The sequence below is a fragment of the Neopelma chrysocephalum genome, unplaced genomic scaffold (genome assembly GCF_003984885.1).
Source record: "Neopelma chrysocephalum unplaced genomic scaffold, ASM398488v2 Primary Assembly neopelma1_23, whole genome shotgun sequence".
Lineage (NCBI taxonomy): Eukaryota > Metazoa > Chordata > Aves > Passeriformes > Pipridae > Neopelma > Neopelma chrysocephalum.
In genome coordinates, this window is record NW_020897691.1 from 26,832,062 (window position 1) to 26,850,538 (window position 18,477).

The 18,477-nt window shown below is 36.6% G+C and overlaps 1 protein-coding gene across 13 annotated transcripts in view; it reads left to right on the forward strand.

Moving 5' to 3' along the window:
• PTPRK (protein tyrosine phosphatase, receptor type K) overlaps nt 1-18,477 on the forward strand; it is a 397,175-nt gene that overhangs the window by 122,048 nt on the left and 256,650 nt on the right. For all 13 annotated transcript variants that reach the window (XM_027691497.1, XM_027691405.1, XM_027691440.1 and 10 more), the window contains exon 3: nt 8,453-8,724. In XM_027691497.1, the coding sequence (XP_027547298.1) occupies nt 8,453-8,724 (272 nt within the window). The remainder of the gene's footprint in view (nt 1-8,452; nt 8,725-18,477) is intronic.

Sequence of the window (18,477 nt, forward strand, 5' to 3'; positions counted from 1 at the left end):
CGTTTCAACTGTTTTTTGGCTGGGTTTTTGTCTATCTTTGTTATTTTTATTGTCCATATGAATTTTTTCTGATGTTCAACATGTATTTAGGGTTTTTAATTTCGTTTCTGTGGTATTTAATATGATGGATTATGAATCCCCATATTCTTGCATAGGATTCCTCAATTTTTTGGATATGTACAGTTTGTGGATTTTGACTGTTCTCTTTAGGTGTTGTTGAATTATTTATTATAGTAATCATAGCAATATGCATTATAGGACTGTTTGTGCTTGTGAGATCAACATCACGATCAGAACAGGAAAATCAAAATAAATTCCAGAAGTAGCTGTTCGTAGATGTCCCTTATTTAGCCTCTTCCTTTCCATCTATGTAAAATTCCTCACTTTACATGGCATTCAATGTTAATGCACCATGCTTGAAAAATTGCCTAAGATTTTATTTTGCAAATACTCATAACCATATGTAGTTGATGGTGTGAAGACAGATGGAAGACTTCCTTGGAACTTAATAAATTTCAAGGTTTTCAGCTTTTTTCCCTTAAGTACTTAAGCAAGTACTTGAATTTACTAAAGAGTACTACAGTTGTATTGGTAAAGGCCTGACTTCTGGTTATTCTCAACTGGAGTGTGAATCACTACAAAGTAAGATACGTACTTCAGAGTGATATTATGAAGAACAGCAAACAATTTGATACTAAATCTATCTTGTGAATGCATAGGGTGAGGTTTTTTTCCATTGTTTAACCATTTCCATTATTTAACTATTGTTTTTCAAAATTCTTATCAATGGTAACTCTTACCAGCAGTTGGTTCTTAATTCATGTTGTGCATTTAATCAAAGGTTATACAGCATCTTAAGTGTAGGTCCTATCCTACACCTGCAAAAGCAATAAAAGTTGAATATAAAACATGATTCTTCAGTTTGCTGTTGTGTAAAGCAGTGTTCTGGGAAAAAAATGATTTCATAACAGGAAAAATTGTTATTTGGTGCTAAGGAAAAGTGAGCAAAAATAAATAAATGAATATTCTTCCTGTTACCAGAAAAAACCAACACCCTGAAAAAAACCTAGTAAAAATATTTTATGAGCCTCTCATGCTTTAAATAAATTCTAAGACTACTTTTTAGAAATATTCTATATTTAATTTTCTCTTCAGAAAGGTCTGTAATAGCAGTTGTAATCTGCTGTCGCATATGGTAATGAGCTTTTATTTAACTGTTGGTGATCCCTGTGAGCAGTATTCTCAGCAGATTGTTCTGCTGTCAGACACTTATCCTGGAATGACCAGTTCCATTTTTGTTTTCAGTTTCAGTGTCTTAAACTGATAGGAGTAAGTGTCCTCTCAGCGCACATTTAATATTGTTCCTTTTGGAAGAATGATTAGTGTGTTAAAAACACTGAGTATGAATGCAGCTTCAAAAATTATATTTTCCCATTCATTTAAAATCTAAATACTGTTTAGTACTTAGGAAGGGAAACAAATCTAGAAAACTTGCAGGGTATTTTTTAGTTGACAATGAAGAAAAAATAATCCTAAAGATATTTTTTGAGCTGCCTTTCTCTGAATACTTTCAAGCTACTTGAAAGAAGTTACTTTTATTTTTTTTTAATGCAGAAAAAATTCCTTGTCTATCTATGTATTGTGGCTTCAGTTTCCTCTCTTACCTTGACATGGCTCTGGTTCTTGTTTGACTTCTCCAGGAGTCAGTTCATTTCCCTCACGTGGGAAGAAATTGAACTTTTCTGTCCCCTTGCCTCTCTCAAGAGGAGAGTACAGGAGATTTAGGTCATTTATTACTGGATTTGTGTGTTGCTTTGCAAGGATCTGATGAGCACAGATGGAGGAGGACACAGTAGGAGTAAAAGTCCTATGAATTCTACTGGCAATAAGCTTTCACCTTGGCTGAAATTTGTGAATTCTCTGTGGACTTGTTTTTGTGCACCACAACAAACGCACAACACACCAAAGACTTAAGCAAGTGCTCAGCTCTGACATTTTCTGTTAAGGTGTCTGCCTTGAGATACTTTTAATATTTTCATATTTCACTTTAATTTCATTCCAAATAAATAATACTCCACAGAAATAGACTATTTTATTTCCATTTGATTTCTTGTAACTCCCTTAGTAAAGTGTCTCTTTTATCAGCATTTGAAAAATCTAAATGCTGAATATTGATATGATGGCACTGTAGACCTATAGGTGGACGCAGAATGGCCAACATTGGTCTTTCATCCTGGAGGGTCTGCACAAAAATGAATGGAACAAAACTAACACACAGGGAAACTTCTGTGCATTACTACTCATCCAGCCAATATCAGAACAGTTTACAGGAACGGTGAAACAAAATGGATTTAAACTCTTTTCTTTTTCATACAGTGAAGTGATTGCAAGTGCTTGTAGGTGTCAGTATCTTCATGGGACTGAATTTTTCCCAGGAGATGCAATAGTGCCTTGAGGTTTGGTAGCATTAGCTGCTGCTCTGGGAGCAGCTGCTCACTGGGACATCTGACAGGCTTTAGTGCAAGTGTAAATGGTATCCCAATTGCATAGCTTCATACTGAGTTTTTATTAATCTAGAGTTGGAAGTTTCTTGGAAATTTTGCCCCTGGGTGACCAAGAAGCATCCTGCAGTCACCATACCACCATCCATGGGACATTTGTGGGTTTACAGCAGAAATTCAGACAATTCAGAGCTGTTGTTACTTTCATCTTAGCCATCCATTCATGGACGATGATGTTAAAAATTCACGACAGAGTACCTCGCTTAATTCCTAAATAAATATGAAACTATTCCATGTGCCTTTTGGTTACTTAAATGCAGCTTTCTGTTCAGTAACACTGTCCTTTCATAAGCTTGCCTGATGCACCGTATCAAATGTCATTTTCTGTATACTTTGGTGGAAGAGATTGTTCAAAGGAGCAAATCACAAGATAAATGCTCTTTTGTACAGATGCTACAAGCTTGCATTGTAAATTTCAGTTGCTGACATTTTTCTGTCTCAGATTTTGAAGTGCTTATAGTCTGTGTGTTAGCTAAAGGTCCATCACAAGAAAAAACAGGGTGAAAAGACCTAAATTATCATACCTCAGAAACTGGTATGTCATCATGATCTATTTTCTCTGCATCAGTACAAACAAATCCACAGGATGCTGGTATTATGTATGAGAAAACTATCAATTCAAACACTTCCAAAGAGTACATATTTTATATTTATTCATATGTAAAATGTTGATAAGGAGAATAAAACTTTTATAACTACTTCTAGCCCAAGGAACAATTTTTAGACAGAACTTCATCATAAACTTTGTTCCAAATGCTTCATACCTTGGAGACATGTTTTTTTTTTTCTCTTTTTTCCCCCTTTTAATTGGCAAACATTTTTTTGTTCTTATGGAATTGTACGAGTCACGAGTGATATCAGTATTGTGCCAGTAGTATCATAGATGTAAATACTGGTAAAGTGTTGTAGTGCTCAGGATATTAATTCTATGGTTGAGTTGATACTGCTTTTATTTGCCTTGCCCAGATCAGTCTTATGCTGTGCTGTCTTGTCGACTTCCTGTTGCTTGACCTCTGTGGGTGTGGTTAATGGGGCAATCCTGTACCTTGACCTCACTGTAGGGCAAGACTTTTGGCATCAACAAGTACAGGCTGGAGGGCAGGACACTTATTCTTGTGTGTGTTGTTGGTGTGAAAGTGATGAATTGATGAGCTGTTGCAGTCCATGACGCTGAGTTTCTGTTTGAATGAGTAGTCTGCTTTTATTTATACAATGTAGCTTAATAACCTGTTTTGAGTTGGTTCATTTAATAATTCGCATTCTCTATTGGAAGTAGAAAAAAACCGAAAAGGTTTGCATTCTCCAGAAAAATTTCCTCTGTCTGTATTGTGTGCTTTTGTTGTTATTTTTAATCTTTATAGTAAATTCAGAGTCTTATCTTGACTTACATTTGTGTTGTGGTGCCTTGGCAGAGAGCTAGACAGTGAAGCTGAAATTGCTGATCCTGATATCCCCAACCCCCACCTCTGACCCTTACATTTTAGCAGTCTGTAAAGAAACAGAAACAAGCCTTCAACAATTAGAGCTTTGTGTAGGGAATGATACTGTTAGCAAGTGAAGTGGAAAGATGCCTCTGAGTTGTAGCCATCTAAGAAAATTTTGGAGAAAGCTTATGTTGTTACACTAATAATATTATTGTTGAATTTTTTAAAATGAAAGCAGGCAAAATCAGGATATAACAACATTGAATATTTTGTGTGTGTGTCAAGTAATGTATCTTAAGTGGGATTATAAAAAACTAACATATTGTTCTAGATACACTCCTTAACTGATGGTGATGGGCATTAAAGTTATAAATTCTTTATTTTTTTTCCATGTTTTTGTCCTAAGGTGGCAGTCATTTGCTATGTGTTGGGTAATGGAAGGAGAAAGAGGAAGAGAAAGTTATAATAGTTTGAGGTTTTATTAAACTCAAGCAGATGAAAGTTTACCTGGAGCATATTTAATTTATTCATTGACTTTTTTTTTTAAGTAGTATCCTTCCTGCAAGAAGAAAAAATGAATAGCTTTTGACTTTTTATCATTAGCCGTTACTTCTTCTTGCAAATTACAGAAATATATATAAAGGGCCCTCTCAAATTGTTACAGGGAAGGCAATCTCTGTAGACCAAAATAGGCATAAATACTATTGTGTCTGAAATATGTTTTCTGTGAATTAATACAGATGTTTCTGAATTTCTTCTCAACTAATTTTTACAGTCTGCTTCCTATTGCAAGCCTTTTTTGTGCATTTTAGTGTCTGTTCATTGCCTGTAGTCTCTCATAAAGGTTGCCTGAAACATAATCGGGGACTATAATGTTATTCACTCATTATTAAAACAAAAAAAGTCACATAGTCCTGAGCGTTAGGATAATGCATGTAAGTGCCTTGACTCTCCATCTCATGTCATTGGCATGGCCATGAAGTAAAGACAACCCCTTCTTTTAACTTTATGGTAAAGGCTTCTTTTTACCTGATCTTTCTCTGTGAATCTATTTTAGCATCTTCACATTACTCTCTACTACAGTGGGGTGTATATTAGTTGGGTCTTTTCTCCCCCATCAGCAAACCATGATTGAAAATTGACTCCACTTCTGTACCCATAAATCTAGTTGCATATGAAATTTGTAACATTCTGAACTTTTTTTCCCCAACAGAAAGTGAAAGTCCTAGTAATTAAAGGATCACATTCATAGGCAGAGAAGTTACCAGAGTGTGCCATCAAAATGGAGATGGTTTGATGGTTAGTACTTGTTTGGAGGAAAGAAGATTTGCAGGATCTGGCTGAAGACCAGCCTGCTGAAAATTACAAGTTTCACACTTTAAACAGAAGCCTGTTTTTCAGGAATCAAGGAAGTGAGAGAAAATAATTTGATCGGGAAACTGATCTGTCACATCAGTGGCTTGCAGTAGACATGTTATATTTTATTTAAGGAATTTTTTTTTTTTAATCTTAACATGATTTCTTACCTGCAATTAAATGCTAGATGATAAGAGAGCTTGGTTTTCAATAGGGAATAAAAACTAAGACTTTTCACAATTTATTAGTTAAGGAATTAATTTATTCTGAAATGATCTGTCCTTGCCACTGAGCTAGGACCTCAAATTCAGTACATATCAAAATAAATAAATGACAGTGAAAGCTATGAGGTATATAGAGGTATGTTTAATAATGTGGCTAAGGAAAAGTCTGGTATCTCTTATTCCATATCTGTGTAGATGCATTTAATGAGTTCATTGATTAAGTGGTAAATAGGCATAAAAATCTTCCTGAAAGTCAGATACTAAAGCTGATTTCTTTGCATTGACTTGGTAAAGACTTAGGAGGCAGTGCCATTTATTTGTTTAATACTCTGTTTCCCTTCTGTGCAGGAGAGAGTTGGATTGACCTTTTACATCAGGAATAAGATTAGGAGCTATTAACTGGCAAATAAATAGAAGACACTTAGAAGCTAAAATGAGAGTATGGAGTTTGATTTAGAGAAATTTAAACTATATTTAAGTAGGAAAAATTAACACAAGTGTCTTGGGGAAAGGGAACATATTTTACGAATTTTAAAGACTGCAAACTAGCAAGGAGGGAGAAGACTCTTATCTAATAATTACTGAAAAAAAGGATGAAGCAACGTCACTGTCAAACATTTTCAAGAAAAATGTTACTGATGAGCTGTGATGCATTTTGTAACTGCACTACTGCCAGAGTAACTAAAGGCATCATGCTTAAGCATGGTGAACAATAGGCAGTGAAAGGAATATCTAACAGCAGTGGCTCTTTGTCCAGGCATAAATTATGACTTTGGATACTTTTCATCTTAAATTTCTTTACAGCACTGTGCAAAGATGAAATTCATCCTTTCTGTCTTGTAAGAAGAAAAAATGAACTTCTTTGATGTTAAATTTTTCTTTCTTCATTGCCCCAAATATGTTTTTGTGCTTTGGGTTTTTTTTTTGAAATTTAATTTAATTTTTTATTTTTTACCATTTTTGGATTGAATTAAGCAACCCACTTGTGTTGACTTTTTCCTTGTAAAATCTTGGTGGAAATAGAATACAGGTTAGTTGGCTTTTTTTCTTTCTTGTTTGCAAGGGAAGTAGGTGTATATAGTGGTTTACATCTGCTTGTGCTTGACCTCTTAGGCCAGTAACAATGGAAAAAAAAAATCACAGACCCTCTCTCCACTGGGGTGTAATGAAACACCTAGTATTAGTGTTAGCTAACACTATCTAACTGCTGCTCTTTACCTTTATGGCAACTGTGGCGTGTTGACCTTGGCCAGATCCCCATCCTGCCTGTTTTGCTCCATTCCTCTACAGCACAGGGGGGGTAAATGAGGTTGTCAAGCTCATGGGTTGAGACAAAGACATGGAGATCACTTCTTTTGTAAATCATCAGTTGCTGTCACAGGCAAAACAGACTCATTTTAGGGAAAATTTAGCCAAATTTCCACCACAAGGGGATGGGGACTGGGAGCTGCAGTCTGTCTATCACACTTGGTCTCTGCTGCTCCTCACCCTGTTCCCTTGCTCCAGCCTGAAGCACCACTGTGAATAGTTAGCTGTAACATTTACCCAAAACTCTCATTGAAAATCTCAGAGTTACTTAATCTTGGGAATTAATGAGATTATGAGCATTTCCATTGTTTATACTTCATGTTTCTGCCAAGTCCAATAATATCTTAAGATATTATGAAGATTTTACACTAAAATAATTATTAATTAATGTCAAGATATTACAATTGTACATAAATAGGAAAAAAACCCTAACTCTTTCAATCCTATAGTACTTCTTTACAAGTAAAGAATGACTTTCTTATAAAAGGTGTAAGAACGTATTTTGTATGTTTTTCAAAGATATAATTTTTCTGTATAGTTTACTTTGGCATAGGCTTCTAATTTTCTTGGAGTAGGTAGATGACTGAGGAGGGAGCGAGGTTATGTATGTACATACTTCCAAGACTTCTGTGAGACTACTCATTTGGGCAAATGTTCACAAATGTATTACTTTTTTAAATTTAGGTTAATTTTTGACTGTATTTTTGATGGGTTTAATCTGAACCTTCTTCAGGAGGAAAGACTCTTTATTGTGATGCCCTTCAGGACTGAAAGTATAAGGAAAATCTGTCAACATGAAGGTTCTGAAATTGTTAAGCAGATGGGTAGGTAAATTTAAGTTAGGAAACTTTCCTGTAGCAATCATTGAGATTGTATGCTGAGTTGGGTTTTCTCACTTGGTTGCAAAGGTTTTCCTGGCATGCTCCATCTGTCAGCCTTTTTTCTGTGGGGTTCATTCACTAAATAGTACCTGATATGGAGTTGTCACTCTTGAAGAAATGAAGCAGCTCTGGACTAGGTTAGATGGGAGCCTGTCTTTATCATCCATTCTGCAGAACAGCAGGACAGCCTGTTTCATCAGTATAGCCTGTATAACCTGTTAAAACATATGATTTCCACTTCCTGCCTTTATAGCTAGACAGGCACAGCTTGTTTTGTCTTATGTATACTTGTAATACACATTTACAAGATGGACTCTCTTCCAGCTGCAGAAACTTCTGTTATCCCCTCAAATCCATTGGGAAATGGAACAGTAAACCAAAGTCTTCAGAACAGATTTTAATTGTTGTCCTAAGTCAACTATTTCCGTTGCTAATGTATTTAAAACTCAAGTCTGCCTTTTTTTGGGGGTAGGTCCTCAGAAATATGTGATGTCTTCTCTCGTTACTGCTTCAGTGATGTTTCTAGCCATTTTGTAGCTTGCTGAATTTCATGCTACTTGAATTTTGAGATTTCTGGGATATGAAAACCTATGCGTTTCTTCCTTTTTCACAGTAAGAATCAGTTTTTTAGCATTTATCTTTACTTTTTTTTTGTGTTTTGGTTTTTTTTTCTCCTTTCCCACTCCCCCCTTTCCTAGGATCATATATGATAGTGATTTCCTCAGACCATGACCCCGGAGAAAAGACTAGACTTCAGCTTCCAACAATGAAGGAAAATGATACTCACTGCATCGATTTCAGCTACCTTCTGTACAGCAAGAATGGAGCAAACCCAGGCACTTTGAACATCCTGGTTAGGGTGAACAAAGGGCCACTGGCTAATCCCATCTGGAACGTCACGGGCTCCACTGGCAAAGACTGGCTTCGAGCGGAGTTGGCTGTCAGCACTTTCTGGCCCAACGAGTATCAGGTAAACTTGCGATAGATTCATGCTGCTTCATAATATTTACTACAAAGTCCTAGTCAGTTTGTGTTTGCTTTGGTCTGTTCTGATGGAGTATTCTCCCAGTGTCCTTAAGTAAAGTGTTCCATTCAGAATAAATAATTATTTGAGGGTGGATATTTTTATAGCAGGTGATTGTTTAAAGTTCTCAGTTATTGTATAATATGAAAAAATAATCAGGAAACAAACCTTTTTAAAAGAAATGATAAGGTTAAAATCCAGGAACATCAAAAATTATAAACTCCCAGAAATAAATTGCCTCTGCAACTGTAATTTGTACTTGTCTTCCCTCCTTTTTTGTATATTCCTGTGTTACCGTGTCTAATTACATGACCGTAAACTGTGTTTTTTTCCACATGACATTTGCTTCATTTGCAGTGCAGGCAGAATGGTGCTCACCTAATGAGCAGCTGTTCAGGACATGTTTTTTCTCCTGTTTGCTTGCTATGGGACAAAACCACCTGCAGTGTAGGCCTGTTGTTTGGAGGGAAAAATAGTCTTCTTGTTACTAGAGCTGTTATTTGATTTGTTTGATTAACCTGCAGCTGTTTTGCTCAGTGGGTATTTGATGTGAAGGATGAATCTCATACATGGGCATTTTTGTCATGGTTTGTAGGAGTGGGAAGTGTTGGATTAGATGCACTTAGATGAGTCGTTACACCATGAGGTGTTATGTGCTTACAGACCCCTATCTAAGGATGCTGCACATCATTAGTGCTCTTGCAAACAGTTTGGATGTCCAGACAAATAGTTATCAAATAAAGGAGAGTGGCTACTTTATTAATGGTTTTGTTGAATAGTGGTATTGTAGGAGTGTTTCTTAAAAGTGCCTTTTCTAAAGTCTGTTGCAATTTTCCACCATCAAAATGAGGAAAAACCGTATGAGGAGCAGCTGAGGTCACTTGGTCTGTTCAACCTGGAGGAGACTGAGGGGAGACCTCGTTGCAGTCTACAGCTTCCTCATGAGGGGAAGAGGAGGGGCAGGCACTGATCTCTTCTCTGTGGTGACCAGAGAGAATTGCCTGAAGTTGTGTCAGGGGAGGTTTAGGTTGTATATTAGAAAAGGGTTCTTCAGCCAGAGGGTGGTTGGGTACTGGAACAGACTCTCCAGGGAAGTGGTCACAGCACCAAGCCTGACAGAGTTCAAGAAGCATTTGGATGATATTCTCAGGTACATGGTGTGACTCTTGGGGATGGTCCTGTGCAGGGCTAAGGGCTGGACTCAATGATCCTTGTGGTTCCCTTCCAACTCAGCATATTCTGTGATTTGGTGCAAGCAGCCTTACTTATATGGTGAAAACTAAGTAATTTACTATCATTTTATGTTTTTCTTTGGTTTTTGTTTCCCTGTTTTTAATGTTTTTATTTATAAAGAAATTTAATCTATCAGTGGCATTGAAACTGGGTAAAATTTGATTTAATGTTCTAAAACCTGGTTCCTGAAAACGTGGCTTCTGAGTAGTTGTTTTATTAACCCTTTTACGTTGCTGGAAAGTAGCTTTTGATGTGCTAAAAAAAACCAAAACAAAACAGGAGCCTTTTATAGCAGTATAGTGGTGATCAACTATAGCAGCATTATATGCAGTAAATCAGGTTTCTGCTGACAGATGGCCAGGCTTGACAATGAAATTGGTGGCTGGGGCCTTATCTTAGCAACATGGCCATTTTTCACTTATGTTATAGCCTTCACATTATCTCTCTATAGACAGAGCTTAAATTCACTCTCTCTCTTGCTTGGTCATCCAGCAGAATATTGAAATCCTGTGTAACCCAGTTTATTTTTGCTGTTAATGCAACCTGCTGTGATTTGTGTCCAACTTGCACAATTGCTTTTATGAACAGGAGGGGAAATCTGCATGCTGTCCATGCACAACTTCCTGTTTGCATAAGAAGTATTTTTGTGGGTTTGGTTTTGGTCCTTTGAGGTCTCAAGGTCAACATTGCTCTTGATAGATTTCCCCCCCCCCCCCCGTTAGTTTTGAGTTGTTATTCTTTGGTGTGGAAATATTTTTTCATTTTTCTCATAGGAGTTCTATGCTGTACAGTTCTAGCTTCTGATTTTCGCACTTTGATCTACCATTGGTCAATGAGTTTAACTAGCGGTGAGGGAAATACGCACTGGTTTCTATAACCTGGGATTGGATCCCTGCCTGCACTAGCAAGGTCAGTGCTAAAGATCACTGCTGAGCACAACTGTTTGCATGTACTTTGTTACAATCAGGTCAACTTCCTTGCCATTTCCTTCACTTTAAAGGGAGGGAAGAGAGTAGAGATTACCTGGGGCTGAACAGCACAGGTTGCACTGTAAGGAAGTCTTGTGTGGTGACTTCAAAGTTAGCATGACGGCCATATTAATTTTAATAACAGAGTGCTGCACCTAGTACTAATTAGCTCCTAAACAGTATTTCTGTGCTCTGCTGTGCTCTGTTGAAGCTTTATTGCTCCCTGTGTGAAATGAGCAGTGTTTTTGCATATCACTCTAGTATACAGTATAAATTCAGCTTGTGTGTTTTTGGACCGATTTAACACTTTCTTTTACTTTGTTGTTTGCTTTTTTTAATAATCCTTTTACTTAATTTTCTTGAACTGTACTCTGCTGGACAATTATTTATACATATTTATTTTCTGACAAAACATAGTACAGTTTATTACATTAGTTTCACTGGATCAAACTGAATTTTTATCTAATTTCATACCTTGTCTCCTTGTCTCTGATGCAGATAACAGTGGAAGCTTGTAGAGAAGTTCAGGAACAGGACAAACTCATGGTCATACCTCCCCCAGAATAACTTCCAGCCTTGAGCCTATTATGTTGTTCAAGAACTTTGAGCTTAAGAACCTAAGTAGTGCCTTTCTGTATTCCTGCTAGTCCATGGTGGGGTTTTTTGCCATGATTTAAGCTTCTAGTGTCTACAGTATATATGACAAGACATTTTAATGTTAATTCCATGTTAGGACTATTCCTGTGGGTTTCTTAAGCATGGGGCCTTTAATTCTTCAGTTGTCATATTTTGCACTTGGGGAGTTTCAGCAGTCCTGTAATGATACAATCTGTCTTCTGTTAGCAAGGCATCTACATTTTTTCTATTCTGCTTGTTTAACATGTGGATGAACTCTCGAAGAAAAGGGTTTGATTAGAGAATCCCTTAGGATCGAGGTTATGATTTGATTTTGATCCTTGTTAGTTCTAGAATCTTTTTTTTATCACTCTGTTGGAAATATGCTACATTTGACCTGCCTCAAGTTTGCTTCAAAGAAAAATATTTTGGGATTTTTGTTGTTTAAACTTTGTAACTGACTAGCAATTTTGTCTCTCTGTTTTCTTTGTTAGGTATTATTGTAATTAATTTATTTTAGTTGAGGTGTTTACTCCTGTCTGGATGAGTTGTTTTGTCTAATGCTTCTGTTCATTTCCCCAAGTTCTCTCCTGCTTTACACAGTAGGTATTATTCAGCTGCTGGGGGTTGTCTCTTCCTCTCTGCTTCTGTCACAGTCATTTTCCACTTTCCTTGTCATCGTCATCCTTTTAAAGTTTGATTTTAAGTTTTGTTTGGGGTTTGTTTTTTGGTTGGTTTTTGAACACTGTCTCCCCAAAGTCCCTTTTTCCTATTTTTTGTGTGTCCTCCCCCAGCAAATTTGTTTTGGTTCCACAGGATCACATCTGTTTTTGCTCACCTGTGAGATCCACTTTGTGATGTGAACCATGGGATTTCCAGTTTTGGTTTTATATTACATATATCTGGTGTTTATATCAGAAAAAGTTAAATTAACTCTTGATTTGGAACCATCAATTTCAAAATTGTAAAAAATGAATTATTTGGTTTTTTTTGTTTTTTTAAAAATTCACTATACAGTAATGTTGCTCTGTAGTTTAACAAATGGGCTGACTAGGATACTGGCTTCATAGGAGTGATCTTGCACCTAGAAGTATAGCTAGCAAAGTGAAAATACTGAACTACACCAAGCAGAAGGTCTTTTATCCATTCAGAAAGACTAATGATGTGCAGGAAAACTCTAGAAAGCCAAATAATTTTCTTACCTAATTGTGAATCCTGATTTGGATAATGAATTTGTTCTTTAATACTGATGATTTATACCATTTCTGAAAGTTTAAATTGCTCAAAGATCTTGAAAAGTTTTTTTCCTTTATCATCTTGAAAGGTCTCAAAACTGTAATAGAAGGATAACAGGAGGATGGTAGACTGAAGATTCACTAATGGTGTGTACAGTTGGGCCATATGCCACATAAGGTGTGAGACAGATTTCTTGTGAAATATGAGAATTTGTTGGCTTTTTGGGTGTCAGATCACTATTCTGAACTTGCAGATGTGATACTAAAAACAAGCTGCATGCAGAAAAGTTTTGGAAAACAGGGAATTAGATTTGATTTAGTCGTTTGATATAGCTAAGAAAGGAAAGCAACAAGTGAAATGGAAAGTACATATAGCCTGTGTGAACTGTGTAGAACTGAGTTATAAGCCAACTTAACAAAAAACTCACCCTCCCAAACTCCAACTTCATGTTTATATGACAAATGTCCTTGTTTATATATGGCCTTTAACCTTTAAATACTATGTAACATCAATAAAATACAAAGAAAATCTTTAAAAAATAAAACCCAAAAACATTCCAAAGGACTGATATTTTCAAAATATTTTATTTAAAATATATTGGAATACAGAAAATGTCTTAAAATAATATCAAAGACTCACTGGATAAATAAAACTTGGAACTAGTGTAAGATTGTTGACTACCTAGGTAAGAATGCAATGTAGAAAGTGCTATATTTGAAAATTTTGAGCAACACTTAAACAGCCAACCAGTTAACGTTACAACTTGCTGTGTAAGCCTTGGATGTTGAGTTGCAAGCCAATGAAAATTATCTGGTGAAAATCTCAGCACAAGAGGGAGTTTGGGGACAGAAGAGAGCAGTCTGTAGTCATGTGTGAGGGGCAATGCTGAAATAGGCTGTTATCTGGCCTGGAAAAAGACACAATTTAGGGGAATGTGATAGAGTTCAGCAAAACCACCAGTTATATGAAGGGGAATCCTCTTCCACTTGAAGAATTAGGGGCCTTTTTGGTCTGGTGGGGAAACTAGACTGAAAAGAAGTGAGCAGAGGTGGGTCACACAAGCAGGCTTTAGACTCATGAAGGTATCTGGCAGAAGTAGCTGTTGTGGGTGCCAGAGGATGCTGTTGTGGATGTCCAGTGCCTCCCACTCCCCAAGGCGATGTGTACTTAATTTGGTTTTGGATTCCTAGGCAGACTAAATGTAATTTTTTTTTATTCTGTGCTTATCTAAACCAGCCTGGTCATATTTTTGGGTAGAAATGTCTGGCTGTAGAAATGAAGACTGACTTTGTCTGCCACTACCAGCCCTACACCTCTTTCTTTTGGTTCTTTTTTTTCCTTGTCATTTCCTTTCAATCTCACTTGAAGTAACAGAATATTTTAGACGTCTTAAAATTGAAATTTACAAATTAAGCCTTTTAATTTTTTTTAAAGTTTCCAAAGATTTTCAGAAATAAAGTATGAATTAGAACTTTTTTGTTGAATGACTGGAATTTCATTCTAGAAGAGATATAAAAATTGTTTAATGAAATGTGTTAGTAAAAGATGGGCTAGCTGTATAATTAAAAAAATTTAAGCTAACAGTTATTAAACTGAGAGAGTGTTTTTTTTTCCTTAAGCTTGGAACAACTTGTGTTTGGTAGGTGGTGTATAGGTCATTGAAATATTCCTTGTATAGATACATCATTCTTTAGCTTTCCTTTCGTGGAATAATATCTTTGAGAATACTTTGTGGCTTTAAGGAATTTAAGGTGACTGTCCATAAACTATTTTGTTTCCAGTTCATTAATACACAATGAAATGGCTTATACATTTGTTTGTTTTCTCTGTCTTCCTTCTTTCCTCCGTAGTTTTCACTAGTTAAGGGCATTTTCAACTGTCTCATTGCTTACCATTATCTCTAATAACTGAAAATATCTACAAAGAGCAATGATGTTGCTTTCTCATGAGAAACACTTTCTAAGCCCCTAAGTGTTCTCCTGGCCGTTACTTGCTAGGCAGCACGTAATCAGAAGACTTTTTCTTTATACTGTTTATCAAAGAATTACTCAGAGAAATGCCTTTTTTATAATGAAATGAACTTTCTTATTGCTTCTCCAAGACTTGCTAGTACAAGCAAAACACCATCTTTTTTAACTGCTAGGATAAACATGAACATGTGCAAGCATATCTGTCACATTTCTGTCTCATTTCTTTCAAGATATTTGTCTATTTTGTGAGGACAAAGAAAGCATAAGTTTCGATAGAGTGATTACCAGCACCATTTTAATAATTTAGTTCTCTAGATCACAAAGCACTCACAGCTCTCAAAGGACCTGTACAAATACTCTCTCATTCCAGTCTTCAAACTGGAAAATCATAGTGCGGGAAGTGAAAGTGAGTGTTGCCTGGACAAGCCCAGTCACGGCTGAGATGCCAGCCTCCAGGTTTTCAGTAACACTGTAAGTATTGTAGACTTCCTGGAAACTCTTGATTTTTTTCCTAGAAATGACGATGTGGGTTTTGACTGTTAGTTCTGGTCTGTGGCATTGTTTCAGTAGGGTTTCATTGCTTCAGTATTGTTTCTGCAGGCAACCCACAATTTGCTTCTTTCCATCCACAGTTAGTTCATTAATGAGCATAGGAACTTCCTGAGGGATAAGGGAATGATGGTGGTGGGAAAGCAAGTATATATTGGTGATATATCTTGGCCTCTCCCCCATCTACTGTGTTGTCTCTTCCTCCCCCACTCCCTTTTTTTTTTTCCTTTTTCTTAAGAACTTTAAAATTGTCTTATGCAGATGCATATAATAGCTTTCCTAACTTCGTAGATTTGATTTTTGTTAGCCTGTTTTGATGAAACTGAATTTGTTTTGGGACATACTACATTAAAACAGGGCCAATATGATAAATTAGTATCAAAGAATTTTTACAGTTAAAAATAGCATAAATTATTGTTAATCAGGTAAAATCTGTCAACTTTGTCTCAGTCAGTGACCCAAGCTGTACTTTACAAAACACCAAGAACTCGATTCCATCAGGGATGTAGATGAAATTACTTTAGATGCCTTAGTTTTTACAGACTAAGGATCTGTGAGGTCCAAGCAATCACCTCTCTTACTCTATTCTTTGTCCTGTACTGAAGAAAAACTCAGGTGTTTATATGCTGAAAAAGGAAATGTTAGCAGTTTACTCCTTCCCTTTTCATTTGTTGAAAATTTTCAACGCTGTCTTTTCCACTACTTTGATTTCTGTTATATTACATTTTGTGAGTAGCTTATTTTTGTTTTACTGTGTTCTGTGTTTCATGTCTTATGTGAATGATCTGACCTTAAAAGGAGGGTAGAAATGTTATGCTTGAAGTACTGAAGTATTGTAAGGAATTGTATGGCTATACATACAAGATGTTCAATTCTCTTTCCATCAAATAATGTGATACCAATGAGGCTGATGAGGATTTTGACTTTTTTTCACTATTCCCTGTAAAATGGTGGTTGTCGTCAGGGCAAAGTGATGAAAATTTAGTAGATGCTTGGCATTTCCAAAGGCAGTGAAGAATTTGGAGGTTAATATACCATATGAGTCCCTTTTATGAATTATCTTTAATTATCTAAAAGTGTTGAGTGGAACACTGACTGGCTGTAAACTCATGAAGACTTACTTTGAGATAAATATGTAATATTTTTAGCCAGTGCTTAATTCCTGATGAAATATATGTGACTTTAACCTCAGCACTCTTCCAGGAAACATTCCACAGGTCTACAAGGTGGTATGCAAATTTTGTATTAACCTTGATTACCAACATTATGAAAAACCTGTAGCACTCTCCTCCCCATCATGCAGCAGGCACTGTCAGGCAGTGAAATGGAAAACACACTATTGCTAATCAGCCATCTCAGACTGTCTGATTCAATTTTTTCAGAAATACGAGATTGACTTAAATGATGGTGTGTAAATAAAGAAGTTCTGGATAGGGTTCCTTTTGTCAAGATTTTTCTCTTTTTAGGATTTAGTCTGTCATTGGAAAGCATAATTAGTTGCTACATAAGAAGCTCAGATTTTGTCATATTTTTATCAGCTTCTGCAAGATCCTATCACTTTCTAAGAGAAATTGTGAATATCACACTATCAAGGATCTGGCAATGATGTACTCTTCCACTCGACTCTTTTGTTCATGTGAAAAATGAAATGAATGAAAGAGGGTTATGGCAGAAATCAGTGATATATGCTTGAAGTTGATGGTTAAAGAAAAGCAGAAATTGGTAGTACTTTCATTTCATTATAGAGGTTCTGAAAAGATTGAGTAATGAATTGTGCTCTGCTAGGGGTTTCCAGACTACCCCTAAGTGAAAGTAAATAAACTTAAAAATATAATATTACAGTATTGAATCATTATAAAAAGTTCACTAAAATCTCTACACTTCAAAAATTGGAAGCCAATCAGTCTCCAAATTCACGGACCTTGAAGAGTCAGGGTTTTCAGTTTCAAAGTCTGAACTCATCAATTCATCACTCATAAGATGTATTGTTATGTAATTTTTGCTGTAAAGCATTGTATGCTGCTAGATGTCTGGATTTTCCCTGACCCCCCCAGTCCCCCACCAGTGCCTTTGTTGGTGTCATGGTTTAACCACAGCCTGCGGTGAAGGCCCACACAGTCCATCGCTCACTCCCCTCCACCTCCCCCTTGGGGTGGGGGAGAGAACTGCAAGGGTAAAAGTGAGAAAACTCATGCCTTGTGATAACATTTTAAGACAGGAGTAAAGAAAAAGCTGTAAGTGTAAGCAAAGCAAAACAAAGAGAGTGAATTCACCACTTCCCATGGGCAGGCAGGTGTTCAGCCATCTCCAGGAAAGCAGGGCCCCATCATGTGTAACAGTGGCTTGGGAAGACAAATGCCATCATTCATAATGTCCCCCTTTCCTCCTCCTTCCCACTTTGTGTTGAGTATGATGCCATATGGTAAGGGGTATCCCTCTGGTCAGTTGGAGGAGCAGGGAGGCAGGGGTTAGGTGTCTTGGCTGTGTTCCCTCCCAGTTTGTGCACCTCCAGCCTACTCACTGGAGGGATGGGGTAAGAAGCAGACAAGACCTTGGCTGTGAAAGCACTGCTCAGCTCGATCCCCGTGTTATCAACACTGTTTTGAGCACAAATCCAAAACATAGCCACATGCCAGCTACTGTGAAGAAAATGAACTCTACCCCAGCCAAAACCAGCACAGCTGGAAAACAAAATAATACTGAGAACTATGCAGCCACTTAACTTTCTTTTTGTCCTTTTCTGACTTTTATTATTTAGGGCAAGATGAAATACTCTAGAAGAATTTTTTGAGTATGTGCACACCATACTATAATGTATTGTTTGTTTTGATTTTTTTTTAATATTTTCTCTTTTTCTAATGCTAAGTGGTGAACAAGCCTGAGGCTTGTAGTAAAGTCAAAAGGTATTCTTCATCCAGAGTACTATGTAATAGGAATCCCACGTTGACTGGTGATATGACCTCCTCAGAGAGAAATAAGTACCTCATATCTTTATAATTCTCTCTACCCTGTATGTGCTTCTTTTCTGAAGTTTAGACTTTGTTCGAGGTGACATTGAAAAAACAACTAAGATGGTTGCTCTGAAGGAGAAAATAATCAAAATTCAAAGATGGGGGAAAGTGTATCAA